The 20,348-nt window shown below is 49.6% G+C and overlaps 1 protein-coding gene across 2 annotated transcripts in view; it reads left to right on the forward strand.

Moving 5' to 3' along the window:
* plch2a (phospholipase C, eta 2a) overlaps window positions 1-20,348 on the forward strand; it is a 268,571-nt gene that overhangs the window by 198,476 nt on the left and 49,747 nt on the right. For both annotated transcript variants that reach the window (XM_072478060.1, XM_072478059.1), the window contains 7 exons: window positions 3,087-3,128; window positions 7,818-7,910; window positions 8,745-8,845; window positions 11,205-11,302; window positions 12,936-13,118; window positions 14,167-14,274; window positions 16,582-16,688. In XM_072478060.1, the coding sequence (XP_072334161.1) occupies window positions 3,087-3,128; window positions 7,818-7,910; window positions 8,745-8,845; window positions 11,205-11,302; window positions 12,936-13,118; window positions 14,167-14,274; window positions 16,582-16,688 (732 nt within the window). The remainder of the gene's footprint in view (window positions 1-3,086; window positions 3,129-7,817; window positions 7,911-8,744; window positions 8,846-11,204; window positions 11,303-12,935; window positions 13,119-14,166; window positions 14,275-16,581; window positions 16,689-20,348) is intronic.

A 20,348-nucleotide genomic window follows, 5' to 3' on the forward strand; every position in this document is an offset into this window, starting at 1 on the left:
AGTGACGGGGGGGTGGGAGGGGAGTGACGGGGGGGGTGGGAAGGGAGTGACGGGGAGGGGAGTGATGTGGGGGTGGAAGGGGAGTGACGGGGGGGTGGGAGGGGAGTGACGGGGGGAGGGGAGTGACGGGGGGGGTGGGAGGGGAGTGACGGGGGGAGGGGAGTGACGGGGGAGGGTGGGAGGGGTGTGATGGGGGGGGGGTGAAGGGAGTGATGGGTGGAGGGGAGTGACGGGGGGAGGGGAGTGACGGGGGGGTGGGAGAGGAATGATGGGGGGGGTGGGAGGGGAGTGACGGGGGGGTGGGAGGGGAGTGATGGGGGGTGGGACGGGAGTGACGGTGTCCCGTAGATGATGAGGAGGGCTTTTGTACATTGCCCGTCCTGTACATGTGCCGGGTGTGTGAATTGACTGTGAGTTAAATATCTGACTGGGATTGTACAGTGTGAGACATACAGAAACACGGCTCTATTCGCTCACTGCCCCTGCATCTCTCTCCCGAAACCTGGTGGACCTTTTGTCTTCAATCACTTTTCCCCTCACTGGAAGTCCCACAGGTAACCATGTGTGCAGTACTGAGGGAGGACTGCACTGTCACAGAAGACAAGTTTTGGTGAGGCGTTAAACCAAGGCCTTATTTGCTTTCTCAAGGTGGCTGTAAAAGATCGCATGGCAATATTTCATAGAACAGGGGAGTTCGCACAGGTGCCATGGTCAATAGCTGGTCATCAAACAACATCACCCAATCAGATTCACTGCTCATTAACGTGTTGCTGTTTGAGGGAGATTACTGTGTGCAAATTTGTAGCCAGGTTTCCTCCATCTGAACAGCGATGACACTTTAATCAGCTGTAATGTGCTTTAGGATGCCCTGAGGTTGTGATCGGCTCTGTATAAATGCTTTCAACAGAAGTCTATCTCCAATTGGCCCCAGCCTCCAGAACCTTCTGTGGAAGAATGTTCCAGATTTCCACTTCCACTATGTGTGAAAAACCTCTTCCTGGAATCATTTCTGAACGGCTTGGGAATCCTATTAAGATTATGTCACTTGTTCTTGGCTGACCCATCAGAGGAAATACACTCTCCGTTATCTGCTCTGTCAAATCCTTTTAACATTTTAAACACCACTTTAACAGTGACAAATGAAGTTTTGCTTTCTCGAAGCTCGGCTATCAGTAATTACAGCACAATTCACAACAGGTCTCCTCAAGCTGCACAACGTTCTAATTGAAATGATAGGATCTGCAATTACAATTCAAATGATGTGTTTTATTAAAACTGAAATGAGCTTTAACATGGAACACCGTGAGCTCATTCTGTTTGGCTCAGTGTTCGGTGTAATTAAACTCAACAAACCTGGCCTCGGGGAATTTGAATTACAATTGCAGCAGCAGACTCAATGGCGTCATCCCCGCGCATGCGCGGGGGGGTTCACCTACGCGTCGGCCATCGCAGCGGCCTACCTGGCAAAGAGCCCCCCCACGGCACAGGCCCGCCCGTGGATCGGTGGGCCCCGATCGCGGGCCAGGCCACCCCTTCTCCGATATTTTTACAGCTGATAATTAAAAGAAGTCAAACGTAAATGTCCACCCTTTTTTAAATGCCCTCCTGTGATTTATCTCCTCTGGCCTTTGCTGGCACCAATGTTCAGTGTGTCAATCCATTATTGTTGGAGATTCCTGGACAATCGTGAGGAATTGTCGAACCGAGGAGATGCCTAACCTATTTTCCCCCAGCATTTGGGTCTCCCCGGTGCACCCAAAGGTGCTGCCCTGAATTAGCTTAGCCAGGTGGCCAGCAGGTGATCTGGAGTCTTCAGTTCTCCCAGCACCTGGGTCGCCATTCATTTAGGTTTGTACCAAACCATCTGTTCTGCCCGCTGTCCAACGCTGGATGGCTTTATGTCCGGAATGCGAGAGGTTTAAATCGCTGAAATTGGGTCGCTGATATTTTCCTGGCAACGCAGCTGGGCCTGGCCTGCTGCAAGGTTTGTAAGGCTTGCTGCGCGCAGTAGGCCCATGTTATTAACAATAACGGGAGAGCAGGAAAGCATTGCTGCCTTGCGCGCAATGACAGGTGGCTCCGCTGCATTCTTAGTTGTGGGCTTGCAGGTGGAAGGTTTGAAATGATGTCACCTCCATGCGTGGTGCGGTGGCCATGATGTCCTTCCCCACATGCAGCTGGCCTGGTTTCTGGCTCCCCTGGCTGCTGGTAGTGCCCACTCTACCTAGCAGGAAGATCTTTGTGACCTGTTCAAAGGTTACATAGGGACAGATCTTGCAGGAGGCCACCTCCAGGCCTATATAACTCTGGTGCGGCCTCCAGGCTGTGGAGAGAAGCCATCTTCTCTATTTAAAAATAAATCAATTTAGTGTACCCGATTATTTTTTTCCCAATTAAGGGGCAATTTAGCGTGGCCAATCCACTTCCCCAGCACATTTTTGAGTTGTGGGGGGCGAAACCCACGCAAACACGGGGAGAATGTGCAAACTCCACACGGACAGTGACCCAGAGCCGGGATCGAACCCGGGTCCTCAGCTCCGTAGGCAGCAATGCTAACCACTGCGCCACCGTGCTGCCCTTAACAGTTCCTCTTTAACCATTGAACCAGAGATGGTGACTGTACAATAGCAAGTCACTCGGCCCATCTGTCTGTGAGGGCTCTTCAGTGGAAAACCCCGCATTTCTCTACAGGGCAGAACTGAGAGAGTTCTGTGCTCTCGGAGTCTTTTGATTAAGATGCTAAACCGAAGCCAGTAAATGGTATATAACGAACCCGCCTGAAATTCACAGCTGTTGCCACAGTATTCAGTGCATGTATTGGGCTGATGTGGATAGACTCTATTCTTCATTACAGTGTCCAGTAGGCAATTAGTGTTGAGCTGGCTGTTTGTCAGTGGACTGGGAAGAGGTCTGTTCCGCCTTTCAATGAGAGAGTAGCTGGGTTGTACCTTAGCTCCATCCACCAACCTTGGCTCCGTGTCCTTGACCAGCAAGAATCTATCAATCTCAGCTTATTAACTGAGCTAGCATCAGTGGCATGAAACCCCTTTTGTCTCATGTGACTCTTTTCTCTTCCTTCACCTCAGAAATGCAGCTCTGGGTCCGTGTCTACAGTGGAGAAGCCTGTGGTAAGTCGATCATTCCTTGAACTGTGTTCATGACCAGCGGGTAATAACTGTAAAGGTCACAGAGCTGTCGCCAAGTCTCAGTTAAAGCAAGGTCGCACTGTCGTCATAACGGCAGCTGTAGATCAGTACAACCCGTGTCTCTGAATCAGAAGGCCCAACTCCCCACTCCACAACTGGCACCTCCGACAGTGCAGCACTCCCCCAGTACCCTGGATTTTGTGTTCCACCCCGCCAAGTAGGATCTGAACCCACAAACATGGCTGAATGCTCATTCCCCCCCCCCCGGGGCAAACAGAGATGAACAATAAATGCAGCTTTGCGAGCATCGTCGGCTAACAGAATCAATGGAAACGGGTAAATAAGCTTGACCGCAGGCGGAGCAGGTTTGATGGAGAGTCTGGGCTGGGCTGTAATGTGACTTTAAATCCAGCTACTGTACACAGCGAGCTGTGCCAGGCTGAGACTGTCTGCTGGGATTAATGGATGGTGTCACCTGAACTGATTGGAGACTCCGGAGACTGTGGGAAAGTGAGCGAGACAGCAAGGAGCCAGGCATGCTTGACAACCCTCCAGATATCACCGCAGTGCTGTCAGAATCAGCTCACGTTCAAGTTGCAACATCGGTGAGGCACAAGGGAGTGGAGGTTTCGTAAAATGCTGAGATAGCACCAGAACAGGCCACTCAGCCCCACACCCAGCATTCATGCTCCACAGGGGCCTCCTCCCACATCGCTTCATCTCATTCTATCAACATCTCCTTTCAACCCTTTCTCCCTCACATGTTTCTCTCGCTTCCCCTTCGATACATACAAACTATTCACCTCAACTACCCCATGTAGTAGCAAGTTCCACATTCTCATCCCTCTGTCAAGTAAGATACATTTCTCTTGATTTCCTTAAGACCATAAGACACAGGATCAGAAGGAGACCATTCGGCCCATCGAGTCAGCTCCGCCATTCAATGAGATTGTGACTGACCTGATAATCCCCAACTCCACTTTCCCGCCTTGTCCCCATAACCCTTACTTCCCTTACTGATTAACAATCTGTCTATCATAGATTATCATAGAATTTACAGTGCAGAAGGAGGCCATTCGGCCCATCGAGTCTGCACCGGTTCTTGGAAAGAGCACCCTACGCAGGGTCAACACCTCCACCCTATCCCCGTAACCCAGTAACCCCACCCAACACTAAGGGCAATTTTGGACACCAAGGGCAATTTATCATGGCCAATCCACGTAACCTGCACATCTTTGGAATGTGGGAGCACCCGGAGGAAACCCACGCACACACGGGGAGGATGTGCAGACTCCGCACTGACAGTGACCCAAGCCGGAATCAAACCTGGGACCCTGGAGCTGTGAAGCAATTGTGCTATCCACAATGCTACCGTGCTGCCCACAGTCTATCTCAGCCTTGAACATAGTTAACGACCCAGCCCCTACGGTAAAGAATTCCACTGATTCACCCCCCTCTGAGAGAAGAAATCCCTTCTCATCTCTGACTTATTTAGTGTCTATCTTATGTTCATGGTCCCTAGTTTTGAATTCCCCCACTAATGGAAACATCTTCATTATGTCGCCCCCTGTCGATAATCTAATACATTGCATTTGGCTGTGGTTTCGAGAGGTAGTGCACGGGTCTCTGAGTCAGTTGGCTGTGAGTTCACAGTCCCACTCCAGTGACCTCAGTACAAAAATCATCTTACCATAAGACCATAAGACAAGATATAGGAGCCATTCTGCCCAGGGGGTCTGCTCAGCCATTCGATCGTGGCTGATACGTTCCTCATCCCCATTCTCCTGCCTTCTCCCCATAACCCCGATCCCCTTATTGATCAAAAACACCAGGGGCGGGATTCTCCCAACGGGAGTCTAAGTGCCGACGCTGGAGTAAAAACCGGAGTGTTTTACTCCGGCGTCGGAGCCCATTCCAAGACCCTTATTCTCCCCCCGCCGTGGGGCTAGCAGGGGCGTCGCGCGATTTACGGGGGCGGGGCCTCGGCGCGGCGCTTTGGATCCCGCGCAGGCGCAGTTGAGCAACTAGTCCATGCGCGGTGGCCGTCCTCCACCAGGCCGACCCACACAAACATGGCGCATGGATCCAGGCTCGCAGGCGGAAGAAAGGAGGCCCGCCGACAGACAGGCCGGCCCGCCGATCGGTTGGTCCCTAACGCGTACCAGGCCACTCCGGAGGCCCCCCCACTCCACCGGGAACGGAGCCCCCCTCCACCCCCCCACAGGCCGCCACCCAAACCTTCGCGACGAGTACCCGCCGGCAGCGACAAGGTGTGGACAGCGGCGGCGGGATTAGGCCGTGTACGCGCGGCCGCTCGGCCCAGCCGGGCCGGAGAATCGCCGCTCACTGTTTGCGGCGATTCTCCGAGCAGCCCGGCACGTTTCGCGCGGCGCTGGTTTCAATGGGGTGGGAGATTTGCGTGCGGGGGTCAGGGTGGCGTGGCGTGGTTCACGCGGCGCTGGTTTCCGGGGGGTGGAAGAATCGCGTGCGGGGGTCAGGGCGGCGTGGCGTGATTCGCGCGCCGCTGGTTTCCGGGGGGGTGGAAGAATCGCGTGCGGGGGTCGGGGTGGCGTGGCGTGGTTCGCGCGGCGCTGGTTTCGATGGGGTGGGAGAATTGCGTGCAGGAGTCGGGGCGGCGTGGCGTGATTCGCGCGCCGCTGGTTTCGATGGGGTGGGAGAATTGCGTGCAGGAGTCGGGGCGGCGTGGCGTGATTCGCGCGCCGCTGGTTTCCGGGGGGTGGAAGAATCGCGTGCGGGGGCCGGGGCGGCGTGGCGTGATTCGCGCGCCGCCGGTTTCGATGGGGTGGGAGAATTGCGTGTGGGGGTCGGGGCGGCGTGGCGTGATTCGCGCGCCGCTGGTTTCCGGGGGGGTGGAAGAATCGCGTGCGGGGGTCGGGGCGGCGTGGCGTGATTTGCGCGGCGCTGGTTTCGATGGGGTGGGAGAATTGCGTGCAGGAGTCGGGGCGGCGTGGCGTGATTCGCGCGCCGCTGGTTTCCGGGGGGGGGTGGAAGAATCGCGTGCGGGGGTCGGGGCGGCGCCCCGGCGATTCTCCCACCCGGCGGTGGGACGGGGGGGAGAATACCGCCCCAGATTTTGTGTTTGAGGTGCTGTTACCTACAGGGCTACAGACCAAGAGCTGGATGGTAAAATTAGGCAGAATAGTTCTTTCTTAGAACATCAGGACTAGGAGCTGGAGTAGGCAATTTAGCCTCTCGAGCCTGCTCCACCGTTCAATTCGATCACGGCTGATCTCATCATGGCCTCATCTCCACCGTCCTGCACGTTCTCCGTAACCCTTCAACCCATTACCAATTAATATTCTAACTCCTCCTTAAACCTACTCACAGTCCCAGCATCCACCGCACTCTGGGTAGCGAATTCCACAGTGCTGCACCGCCGGAGATTGTGCCTTTGAGATGAGAATGTGAAAGCGAGGCCTGGTCTACTCTCTCGGGTGGATGGTGAAATCTCATGGCACTACTAAGAGCTGATCTGGAGCGATATTTATTTTTCGATCAACATCACTAAAAAAAAAAGAAAATTTGTTAATAAAGCCAGCCGAGCTGTGGCTAAATAATAACTAAAAAATACAGTGAGCGCTGCTGCATTCAGCTTACATTGAGTCTCATCTCTCACCCCATTCTCATAAAGTACACATTTTAACCCACTCCCACATCCCTTACTGCTTTTAATGTCTCTGGGAAGTTGGATGTTAGTTAACTGCCAAGAATGATTTTTTACATTGCCGTAGCGGGATCTTGCTGTGCACTAATTGGCTGCCACATTTCCTGCTCGGCAACAGTGTTCAGACTGAAAAGTGCTTTGTTGGTTGTGAAGTGTTTTGGAGAGTCCTGATGTCGTGAAGGTTGCTGCTGTGTAAATGTGAACTCCTTATTGGAATTGGATTGCTCGAAGGCCCCTTTGTCCCAGTCCAGCGCAGCGTCTGGATGTCTGTTGGCCTTTTGCAGATACCAGACAACTGATGCATTGGCGCAATAGACGCGGGGATAACATTCAGACAGCTGGCACCACCGTGCTGCACATAACCTGGGTCAAGTCCCATCTGGAAACTTGACTACTGCTACTGGATTCAGAGTGGGAACATATTGTTTAATCTCTCTAGCCCTGTGAATCTTGGAGGTGATTAAAATGCAGTGGTTGGGGAGGGGAGTGTGATATTTTAATTCAATCATTTCAAAAGATTCAGCCCTGTCTTTTTCTGTTCTCTCCCTTTCTGATTGTCTCATTCTCTCTCTCTCTTTCTCTTGCTCTGCATGTGTGCGGCCTCGCTGTCTGTTTTCTTCAAATTTGTGTCTTCATTTCTGCTTCTCTTTCTCCATATGATTGCTGCTATGTGTTTCTCTATTCATCTGATACTTGTTCTCTTGCGCTCTTTCTGTCTGTATGCATGTACTGCTCTGCCTCTCTCTCTCTGGTTCACTTTCTCTGTGCATCTCTCTGTGGTTCTGCTCTTTCTCTCTCTAATTCTGTGTGTGTGTGTTACTCTGCCTGATTGTATGTGCCTCTCTCTGTGTATCTCTCTCCGGTCCACTTTCTTTTTGTATATTCCTCCCTTGGTTCTCTCTCTCTCCACGTGGATCTCTCTCCATCTGGTTGCCGTTGTGTGTCTGTCTCTCCATCTTGTCTGTGTATATGTTACCTCCTGACAGAGTAAAACGGAAGATGGTACCGACTCTGGAGAAGATCCGACGTCTAACAAAAGGCACAGTCGCTCCTTCATCGGTAGCTTCTCCAAGCGTAAGGTGAGTGGGGGTTGGTTCGATCGGGACTGTGCAGAGCTAGCGTGTACAGAGGAAACTGCTGAGAGACACTGATGATCCCTGGTGCCGTGTCAGTGCAGCAAGTGCAAACTGGTGAGTTCATGAAGGTGGGCCTTTCGCATGACCTCTGCAGACGTGGGTCTATTTGTTAAGTGCCAGCTATGGCTCAATTACGATCTAGGCTGACTTTCCCAGTGCAGTGCATTTCAAGAGGCAGCCTTTCGGATGAGGCATTAAACCGAGGCCCGGTCTGCTAGCTCAGGTGGACGTTAATAAAACATCCCATGGCATTATTTAAATAGGAGGAGGCCACCCCCCTGCCACCCCCAAAGATGTGCAGGGTAGATGGATTGGCCACACTAAATTGCCCCTTAATTGGAAAAAAATGAATCGTGTACTCGAAATTTATATTAAAAAAAGAAGTGAATGACCCCCACCAAGTGATTCAGTGGATGAAGGCATCATCCAGAGTTGTGCTGAGCCATTCAAACCAAGATATCCAAGGTTCAGGCTTGGGCAGAGTGACGGACAGGGGCCTAGAGAGGGGGGACAATCGCCGAGGGGGGTCTCAGAGTGGTTGATCATCTGGGTGAGGCCAAGTCAGGTTTGGCCAAGATACCTGTTGTAGTCAAATAGCTTCCTGGTATTTGTGGGCCGAGGGTGAATGGCAGCGCACTAGTGAGTTGCTCCCTCCTGCAGAATGGGATCCCGGTCAGTTCTCTGACATGGTGAAGACAGTTGTCAAGCAATGTGGTGTCAAAGAGCATGTTTGTCCAACCAATTGTTGATTCAATGTTAACGGATCATTCATTGCAGAAAAAGACAGTGAAGATGAAGAAGTCATCGAGCTTGGAGGATGATGAGGAAGACCATGACCATCAGGCGACTTCCGGCCGAACAACAGTGCATATGATGAGGTAAGTGATAGGGATGAAGTAAAGAATCCCATTTGGGAAGTTACACAGAGAGACTGCCACCACCCAACTGAAGAAAGAAAAGAAACATCCAATGGACAGTCGCCATTGCAAGGAGGTCAAACACCCATCAGCCAGCCGACCATGTTTTCGAGACTCATTCAAAACTTAGCGGAGAGATCCAAGGCTAAACTCTCTCCTTTTATTGACATCTGTATAAGAAAACAGTTGCCGGTGAGATAGGCCGTTCTTCCCATCTTTATTCTTCCAGGATCTCTCCTTAGTTTCAGCGCCCAATTGTTCCTGAAATTATTCCAAGTCTTTCACATCCACCAATCCACCTGGAGGTCCATTCTAAGTCTTCATAATTATTGGTGCAAAGAAATTCTTGACATCAGCAGGGCGGCGCAGTGGTTAGCACTGCCGCTTCACGGCGCCGAGGTCCCAGGTTTGATCCCGGCCCTGGGTGACTGTCCGTGTGGAGTTTGCACATTCTCCCCGTGTCTGCGTGGGTCTCATCCCCTCAACCCACAAAGATGTGCAGGGTAGGTGGATTGGCCACACTAAATTGCCCCTTAATTGGAAAAGATTGGGCACTCTAAATTTTTTTATTTTTTAATTAATTCTTGACAGCGGTGATACAGTTACACGTTATCTAAGTTCCCTTGTGGCACTTTATTTCACAGTAATGGTTTAGATTTACTTTTTCTTTTTTTTAAATAAATTTAGAGTACTCAATTAATTTTTTCCAATTAAGGGGCAATTTAGCGTGGCCAATCCACCTAACCTGCACATCTTTGGGTTGTGGGGGCGAAACCCACGCAAACACGGGGAGAATGTGCAAACTCCACACTGACAGTGACCCAGAGCCGGGATCGAACCTGGGACCTCAGCGCCGTGAGACTGCAGTGCTAACCACTGCGCCACCGTGCTGCCTGGATTTACTTTTTCCATTCCCTTTTTCAAAAAGTTTTTTAGAATTAAAAGCGAATTGAAATTTTCCAAACCGCTCTTGGGCGTGTAGTAGAAATGACGAAGGGAATATCGTCAATTGGTAAGAGGTGGAGCAAGATCCCCAACCCCCCCCGCCCCGCCCGCCCCCCTCTTTGCCGGCGCTGTGGGGCTAAAGCATTTCACCTGCAGAAACCAAGCTGCGGCAAATGTGCCAACCCTGCCGAGAGAAAGAGGAAGTATAACTGGAGCGCTGAGGCTAAAAGAAGGAATGCAACTGGTACAGGCCGCGTAACGCGCCTGAAGGTGGTCTGTCGCCGATTCAGCAATGGATTGCGTGAAGGGACCACCACCCAGGACATTCCACAATGGCTTCCTCCAGCACTGCATAAACCACCAGTGTACCTACACAACAAATAACGCTATGGTCTGGGGAAAAAAACATTCAACCTGACAACTCTGAGGGAAACAGTTTCTTCAACTCACGGATTCTGGGGAATACGGGTCCAATAATAATGTGACGACACTATCCCATTATCTCCTACGCCCATCAAAAAGGATAAGACCACCACAGAAAGGTGAGATTGGCCAGACTGGCCCTATTGTCTTCAGTTGCTGAGGACAAAATGGCCAATTGTCCTGTGCTTTTTTTTTTAACGCCCTGTTTGAAAAGGTTTGCGGTGCCTGCTTCTGTCCCAGGTCCCCAGCACGCTCTGACGCTTGAGGGCATTTGAGAAAGAATTTGTGGATGTTAGAAATGGGGTGAGGATTATCAGAAGAGCTGATTGACGGGGAACGTGGCAATTGTGGTCAAACAGGCCAATCCCAGCCCCTCCATTCCTCTTTCTCTCTCATACCCTCCCCTCATGGTACATGGAGCATGACAGTTCCTCAGCTCATGAATCCATGTCACCCCATCTCAGGAAAGCATGTTAGCACCGTGGTTAGCACAGATGCTTCACAGCTCCAGGGTCCCAGGTTCGATTCCCGGCTTGGGTCACTGTCTGTGCGGAGTCTGCACGTTCTCCCCGTGTCTGCGTGGGTTTCCTCCGGGTGCTCCGGTTTCCTCCCACAGTCCTAAGATGTGCAGGTTAGGTGGATTGGCCATGCTAAATTGCCCTTAGTGTCCAAAAGAGTTAGGTGGGGTTACTGGGTGGAGGTGTGGGTTTTGGTAGGGTGCTCTTTCCAAGGGCTGGTGCAGACTTGATGGGCCGAATGGCCTCCTTCTGCATTGTAAATTCTATGAAAGGTGATTGGGTCTCGATGGTTGTCCCAGAGTTGCCAGGGTTCACTCGCACTTCAGCAGTGCCCGCACTTCAAAAGGACTTCAGTGGCTGCAAAGCATTTGGGAAATAGTCTAAGGTTGCGATAGGTGCTGTATGAATGCACGTCCTTTTTTCTCTTTTCTCAGGAGTGGCAGGCAGAAAAAGACCATGAAGCTGTCACGGGCACTCTCGGACCTGGTCAAGTACACAAAGTCAGTCGGCATGTATGATATCGACTCTGAAGGTGAGTCGCGGTGAATGTAGTGACTTGCTCTCCAAAGAATATCTTTTGTACTTGGAGAGATGTGCAAGGTTTGAGCACAGGCGCCGCTACACAATACCAGGTAGAAACTCAGGTGCACACATTTGGAGCATGTGGAGGGAACAGGTATGGGTACTTCACAACAATTCCTTTTTGGGTTTTTTCCCAATTTGGTCGTACTGGGGGCTTATTTTGTGCCTGAAAAGCGGGCATAGGGCGGTATATTAAATCAGCTTACATCCGCACTTCATTCACCCGAGGGCCAGATGTTTGTTGGCCATTTGAAAGTGGGGGTGGGGGAGGCACCTTCAGATCGTCGGTCCTGTTGCTCCCCTTTGTCCTTTCAAAGACATTCAGCCTGTTCTACAGTATCAAACATAAATCAAAATGAGCGGACAGTCTGTATATACCAGGGCTGGAGAGGTGGTAAATCCGAGTGGAATACCATAGCTCTGGTGGAATGGCCTCCTCAATTTTGAATGAATTTGCAATGAAAGTGGCAGGAATATCATTCACATTATGTTTTGTTTTGGAGGTTTATATATTAATTTGCCAGATTTCTAGTGCTCACACTTCTACATCAGTGTGATGAACGTCAGAATTTCAGATGGTATTATAGGTATTTGGTGCAGTAAGGGTTAAAAGCCTGAGTGAGGGAGTGTGTTTAACTGCTGCAGTCATGTTTTAAAAGAATCCTGGTTTGAAAGACAACATAGGTTTTAGGAGCCAGGGGTGCAATTAAACCACTGTCAAGATTTTATGGGTGAATGCAGTTTTGTTTTGATAAGGGGGTTCCCTGTGGAGTTAATTAGACTTCAGCTTGGTAAGATGATGTTATTGCTGGGTGGAGCCAAGGCATTTTGCAGAAAGCAGGTCAGTGGAGTTCTAGATAAAGCTGCGAACAGAGGTGGAGCAGTTTTTTCTCTGCAATTCAGTTAAAAGATATGTCTGCAGACAGAAGAGCAATGTGGTTGGAACGGTGAACAAACCGGCTGAAACAGCTTCTGAATATAGCCAAAGTTTCTGCATGGTTCTGACCGGAGTCAGATCTTATCCTTAAAGCAGTAGCACATCAGGCACTGAAACTATCAATTTGTGTGAACCGCGCACTTCCAAGTGCGCAACTGAAGCACAGAGGCCTCAGTTGGTGCAGAGTTAGCCTACCTCACTCAGTTGGAAATTGAGCTGCTACAGTTGGTCCCAGTACCCCCGGTCTTGAGGAGGGTAATGTTCGGTCAAGAGGGGATTGGATAAATACTCAAAGGGAAGAGCTCTGACTTCTTGCTGTGCTGTTTCAGTCCATTATGGGCCTGTTTCTGCTGAGTGAGCCCAATGTCTGAAGGGTATCTTTTAAGGCTTATCTTTTAAGGCTTACTTGCGACGATGCCTGCTGCTGCCGATTAGCTAAGTGCTGAGGAACATGACTGACATCATGCTGGTGCCTTCCGTGAGAGAGGGGAAGAGAACTGGGGGAGTGGGAAGAAATGGAAGCAACTGTTTCCCGAGGAATATTACCTCTTGGGATAGTGGTGGTGGGGTCGGGTGCGTTTTGCTTAAATGCCCCTCCCCATTTCTCTATTTCGCTAATCTCTGTTCTGTTTGCTTTGTTCCACAGTCGTGTGCAGCTGGCAGGTCTCCTCCTACAGTGAGACAAAAACCCACCAGCTCCTTCAGCAAAAGCCTCAGCAGTTTGTCCGTATGAACCAGCAGCAGCTCTCCCGCATCTACCCCTCCTCCTACCGCGTGGACTCCAGTAACTTTAACCCTCAACCCTTCTGGAATGCTGGCTGCCAGCTAGGTACGGAATCAGAGAGTCCAACAGTGATTGTACGTTGCAGCCTGTCAGAGAGAGTTCAGTAGGGTAGAAATAGGGCATGCCCATTGATTAGGTACAGCGAGCTTAGGGTCTTTACAGTGAGCACTGAAGGACCCCCAATACTGGGCTCTGGGCTTCAGGCTATCAAGTCTCTCATCATATTGGAGGCTAGTCAACTGGTTAATGCCTGATAAATGGGCAATAACCATGCGTATGTAAATCCTGTGTATTTCGTAGAAACAATTTCTTTTGAAATCACTTCACTATGAAAATGATTGGTACAGATCTAGGGTTGTTAATAAAGCAGCTATCTCTTGTTTCCACGCTATAGCTATGGTATCACTTCACACTCTCACAGAAATACTTGTTTTACTGTGTGCTCCATGGGCTATACCCCAGCTGACTGTGCTGTCTTAGTGAGCCCTATCATTTACATGATGATTTTCCCATTGCAATTCATTATTGGTCACTGTAGGCAAAATACACCACGTACCTGTAGCATACCATTAAAGTGTTGGAATAGAGAGTACTGCAATATGTTGTTACCATCAATGAATAGTTTTGTAATGTGCCATGTTCTGACATCATCTACATTGGACACTTAAGCTGTTTCCTGTGGAGATTGGTTTAAAAATACATTTAGAGACTCAATTATTTTTTTTTCCAATTAAGGGGCAATTTATCGTGGCAAATCCACCTACCCTGCACATCTTTGGGTTGTGGGGGTGAAACCCACGCAAACACGAGGAGAATGTGCAAACTCCACACAGACATCGACCCAGGACCGAATCCAGGTCCTCGGTGCCTTGAGGCAGCAGTGCTAACCACTGTGCCACCGTGCCGCCCTCGCCTATGGGGATTAGTAATGCCATAACGTTCACTCGGCCTCGCTACAGTGGCAGATCGATCTGTGTCGCCGTTAACTCCACGATGACTCTATTAGCCATTGCCACGTGTTGAGTGCAATGCTGCAACTGCTTGTCTCTCATGCTCTCTCTCTCTCTCACTCTCTCTTTCCAACCTCCGACAGTTGCGTTGAACTACCAGTCTGAAGGAAGAGTGCTCCAGCTAAACAGGGCCAAGTTTAGCTCCAACGGGAACTGTGGTTATGTCCTGAAACCCAAGTGTATGACCCAAGGTAGGGAAGAGCAATGCTGCAGACTTGTTTTTTTTTCCCTGGTGTGTGCGCGAGGGGTGAAGTTAGAGTTAGGGAGTCGGATCTGGCGGAACAACACCAAACCGTGAGATCTCCGAAACCGGGATTTGAATCTAAGCCAGTGCTAGCTCCTCTGGCCGTAGGCCTAGACATCGTCAGAGTCTATCTCTCACTCTGGGCCCTGGATTTGTATGCACTTCACACCAAAACGGGACAAAGATCTGTTCGATGAGGGATTGGGTTCTATAGTGTGACGGGCCTTGTCCTCACGTCTGCATCACCTCAGTTCAAACAGGAAACATGACAATCTGCTGACTGTTAACGATCAAACACGAGACCCTGACTGATCTCAATCCCGTTACGGGCAGGAGTAAATTTGTAGCACAAAATTGCTTTTCAATTACACACTGCCTGCAGTTTGCAACACGTGTCCTGCTGAATGAGGATGTTCAGCGCGTGGCTGATAATCTGCCGACGATCACAATCAAGCCTTCCTGCAAGTTCAAACATACTCTTGTTACATAGAATCTACAGCTCAGTAACAGGCCGCTCAGGCAACTGGCCCATGCTAGAGTCACCGTGTCAGCATAACCTTCTATTCCTTTCTCCCTGATGTACTCTATTTATCTAATTTTCTCTTCAATGCACCTTCATGATTCACACCAGCTATTTCCTGTGCTAACTATTCTATTGATGAAGCTTCTCCTGAATTTTCTGGATTTATGACTCTTATATTTATGGCTAGCAAAGCCAGAACAGACCAATCTGTTGGAAGGTTTTAATAGCATGAAGATTATTCAGTAAAGCCTATGGACGGTGATTTAAATTTGATAGTATTAGTCAAAGCCGTTCCGTACAATACACTTTTAGACAGTTTAAAACTCATCTCCAGCAATTTCCATCCTTCAAATTGTTGCCCCTCCCCGAGGTGTAAATATTCTCAGGAAATTTCAGAGATGTGGTGATCTTTTATGTTCGCTATGCTGGATGTCAATGCTGGTGAGCAGAACAATTATCAATTCTGGGCCAACTGGCCAGGGTCAGCCCTCTCGGGTCAGGTATGGAAGAGGTCAGGTATCCAAACCCAGGAGACCGCTCCCTGCTGCATCAATCTGCTTGTTTAATTCCTTCCACCATCTGTCCATATGGCCTCTCCTGCTCAGATTAACAATTCAGTGCCAAATAATGAGCAGCTTTGTGCTGTCAAACAGCAATTGACCCTAACAGGAAGGAATAAAGAAAATGAAATAGACCGCCATTGCCTGGGTTTAACCCCGCCTCCCACAACCCCACAATTGTCCAAGGGTGTGTCCTTACCCAATTTGTCCCCCCACTCTGTGTCCTTGCCCAATATGCCCCTCATTCTGTGTCTTTGCTCAAAGTTCCCCCCATCTGTCTTCCCCCAATGTGTTCCTTCCACGCTCCCCAAAGCTATGTTCTCGCCCAATATATGCCCAGTCTGTAGCTTTACCCAATGTCCATAGAATCCCTACAGTGCAGAAGGAGGCCATTCGGCCTATTGAGTCTGCACTAACTCTCCGAAAGAACACCCTACCTAGGCAACCCCCACCCTACCTAGAACCTGGGTCCCTGGCACTGTGAGGCAGCAGTGCTAACCACTGTGCCGCCATGCTGTCCTTATGCCCCTCAGTCTGTGTCCCTGCCCAGTGTATCACCTCTGTTTTTGCTATTGTGAGGAACTCATTTTCCTCCTGCTTAGATGTGCCTTAGCTGCATCTAAATTCACACTCTGTTCCTGATACCTGTCATCTCTGCTCTCACTAACTTACATTGACTCATTCCTCTGCTATCCCTTGATTTGAAGAATCTATATCTTTGTTTTCAAATCCCTCCTTGGCCACATTTCTCCCTTTCTCTCATCTCTTCCAGCCTCAGCAATCCTCCACTTCTCCAATTCAGGCCTCTTGAGCATACCCCATTTTAACCGCTCTACTACTGCCAGCCATACCTTCAGCTGCCGAGACAGTACGCGCTGGAATTCCCTCGCTAAATACCTCCATCGCTCTCTCTCTCTCTCTCTCACCTGTTTTGACAAAGTTGCATCTTTGACCCATGTTTTTTGGTCGCCGTAGGCTTGGCGTTAGTTTTTGTCTGGAAACAGTCCAGTGAAGCTCCTTGTTGAAGGTGCTACATAAATGCAAGTTGTTATATGGAGGTGGGGAGGGGGTGGTGCGATGAAGGAGGGCTCTAATTACAGGGGCTTGTCACATTTTACACATCTGTCCTTGTTTAAGTATTGCCTTACTCCAGGTACCTTTAACCCAACAGCAGAAGACCTGTTGACCGGACAGCCAAAGAAACAACTGGTGTTGAGGATTATCAGTGGCCAACAGCTTCCGAAACCCAAAGACTCCATGCTGGGCGACAGGGGAGAGGTTAGTTAATGCGCGGTGGCATCGAGGAGCAGCATCCTGCTTAAAATGTATTGAATGACAATTCGTCAGCAGACATCTCCGATTGGTATGATGAAAGTTCCACAAAGCTCTCCAATCGGAACTGCCCACCGTGCGACTGAGCCACCTGTGCCCAGCAGGGTAGTGGAAATCTGGACTGTTCTCCCCCTTAAAAACCCCTTGAGGCACGGGGTAAATTTAAAATCTAAAAACTGAGATTAATGGATTTTTGTTAAGGGTTTGGAATCGAGGCTCGAGCGCAGTTAAGCTGCCGGTCACCCATGGCCCAATTGAATTGCAGAACAGAGTTGAGGGGCTGAATGGCCTCCTCCAGTTCCTACAGAAGGTTCCGTCTTTGGTTCCCCAGCATGTGCCGCCAGGTGATTTCAGCTGGAGTAATTCTCCCTCAGCGCTCAAAGGTGAGCTTTATATTTTATTGCGACCTCATTTACACAGACTGCCAGGTCACGTGTGTTTGTGTAAGGGCCCAAATCATTCACTCGGTGAGTGAGGATATTGTCAAATCTGACTGGGAGGCACCAAGCCCAGTTTTGCGTGAGTGTCTGGGGACTGGGTCAGGACCATGTTTTGTTATGCTCTTGACGTAGCAGAAGCTGCTTCCTTGATGTGCACTCTGACAAAGGAAGGTTCAGACTTGGAGATAGCTTCAAACCGTTTATTACTGTTAACGATTCTTCTACTTGGATTCGATCTACTGTTAATCCTGCTATAGCTACTCAGACTAACTAACCAGTCTGCTACAATCCACGTGGTGGGTGTGATGTTCAATCAACCCTGTGTCTGTACTCACTGAGTGTCTCCACTGGAAAGAGTCTGAGCATTTGTGATGTGTCCTTTTTGTTTTCTTTTAAAAATTTAGAGTACCCAATTAACTTTTTCCAATTAAGGGGCAATTTATTGTGGCCAATCCGCCTATCCTGCACATTGTTTTGGGTTGTGGGGGCGAAACCCACGCAAACACGGGGAGAATGTGCAAACTCCACACGGACAGTGACCCAGAGTTGGTGATCGAACCTGGGACCTCGGCGCCATGAGGCAGCAGGGCTAACACACTGCGCCACCGTGCTGCCCTGATGTGTCCTTTTATATGGGTTGGTGTAATGCCCCCCTGTGGTAGTGTCACCTCTGTGTGTATCGTGACTGCCCATTGGTCGTGTCCTATCTTACTGACCTATTGGTTGACTGTCTGTGTGTCATGTCTCTGGTGCTCCCTCTAGTGTCTAGCTAGGTGTAGTGTATGTACATTAACCCTTTGTGTACTTCCAGTGATGTACATCACTACAGACTAGATCAGGTTTCTGGATCTATAGGTAACTCCAGCCCTATCGTGGAGTCTTTATTGGCCTCTAAAAGTGCCCAGCAAGCCACTCAATTCAGGGCAGCTAAGAATAGACAGTAAATACCACCCCTGCCAGTGACACAACATCACAAGAAAGAATTCTAAAAATAAGTTCCCTGTGGAGAAGGGTCATGGAAGGCGGGATCCTGGTGGGCTCCTCATCTCCGAGCAGTGTGTCAGAGCCCACAGGAGGAGTGGGAAGGGAGACAAGTGGAGAGAAATAAATAGGAAGCACCCTTCTTGTAAACAAGCAAGGAGGCACCAGCTTTACTGAGCTGCGGAGTGATGCCAATGTGGGGAAGCTGACGTTGAGCGAAACGGCAACGTTTGCCAAGAGTGTTAATTATCTTTCTAGCTGTTAAAAAAACATTATTCATAAGACAGGGAGCTGTATATACCCTACTATGTACCTAAGTGGAAAAGTTTAACTTTCAACAGTGGCATGAATGTGCGACACATATACCTCATCCCCTCACCGCCCCCTCGCTCAGTGATAACCCGCCAAGGTCCCAGGTTCGATCCTGACTCTGGGTCACTGTCCGTGTGGAGTTTGCACATTCTCCCCGTGTTTGCGTGGGTTTCGTCCCCACAATCCAAAGATGTGCAGGGTAGGTGGATTGGCCACACTACATTGCCCCTTAATTAGAAAAAGAATTGGATACCCTAAATTTATATATATTTTTTAAATTGCAATGACTGCAGTGGGCGTTGAGTAAAGAATTGGCAGGAAGTGGTCTATGGATGGGAAGGGAGTGGGTATATAATCCAAGACAGGGCAAAGGGTATATAATGGGTAGGGATATGGTTGAGGGTGTGTCGATAAATAGGTGGGGGTGTACGATGGGAGGGGTGTGTCATGGGTGGGGATGTGTTAAGGGTGGGGGTGTGTCATGGGTGGAGATGTGTTATGGGTGGGGGGGGTGTTATGGGTGGGGTGTGTTATGGGTGGGGGTGTGTTATGGGTGGGGGGGCGTTATGGGTGGGGTGTGTTATGGGTGGGGTGTGTTATGGGTGGGGGGGTGTTATGGGTGGGGGGGTGTTATGGGTGGAGGTATGTCATGGGTGGGATTGTATTATGGGTGTGGTGTTTATAAAGGGCAGAGGTACACATTGGCTGGGGTATTTTATGGGAGGGGCATATTATGGGTACTGGGTGAGGGTGTATTATGGGTGGGAGTATATAAAGGGCAGGGTATATATTGGGTGGGGTGTATAATGGGTAGGGGTTTATAACGGGCAGGGTATATATTGGGTGTTGTGTATTAAGGGTGGGGTGTTTATAAAGGGCAGGATATATATTGGGTGGAGTGTATAATGGGTGGGGGTTTATAAAGGGCAGGGTATATATTGGGTGGGGTGTATAATGGGTGGGGGTTTATAAAGGGCAGGGTATAGATTGGGTGGGGTGTATTATGGGTGGGTGTTTATAAAGGGCAGGATATATATTGGGTGGAGTGTATAATGGGTGGGGGTTTATAAAGGGCAGGGTATAGATTGGATGGGGCGTATTATGGGTGGGGGTTTATAAAGGGCAGGGTATATATTGGGTGGGGTGTATTATGTGTGGGGTGTTTATAAATGGCAGGGTATATATTGGGTGGGGTGTATAATGGGTGGGGGTTTATAAAGGGCAGGGTATATATTGGGTGGGGTGTATTATGGGTGGGGGGGTTTATAAAGGGCAGGGTATATATTGGGTGGGGTGTATAATGGGTGGGGGTTTATAAAGGGCAGGGTATATATTGGGTGGGGTGTATTATGGGTGGGGGGGTTTATAAAGGGCAGGGTATATATCGGGTGGGGTGTATAATGGGTGGGGCGTTTATAAAGGGCAGGGTATATATTGGGTGGGGTGTATTATGGGTGGGGCATTTATAAAGGGCAGAATATATATGGGGTGGGATATATTATGGGTGGGGGTATATAAATGGCAGTGTATAAATTGGGAGGGACGTTTAATGGCTGGGGGCTTTATAAAGGGCAGGGTATATATTGGGTGGGGTGTATTATGGGTGGAGGGTTTATAAAGGGCAGGGTTTATATTGGGTGTTGTGTATTAAGGGTGGGGTGTTTATAAAGGGCAGGGTATATATTGGGTGGGGTGTATAATGGGTGGGGGTTTATAAAGGGCAGGGTATATATTGGGTGGGGTGTATTATGGGTGGGGGTTTATAAAGGGCAGGGTATATATTGGGTGGGGTGTATAATGGGTGGGGGTTTATAAAGGGCAGGATATATATTGGATGGGGTGTATTATGGGTGGGGGGTTTATAAAGGGCAGG

This window comes from Scyliorhinus torazame, chromosome 16, assembly GCF_047496885.1.
Source record: "Scyliorhinus torazame isolate Kashiwa2021f chromosome 16, sScyTor2.1, whole genome shotgun sequence".
NCBI classification, from domain to species: domain Eukaryota; kingdom Metazoa; phylum Chordata; class Chondrichthyes; order Carcharhiniformes; family Scyliorhinidae; genus Scyliorhinus; species Scyliorhinus torazame.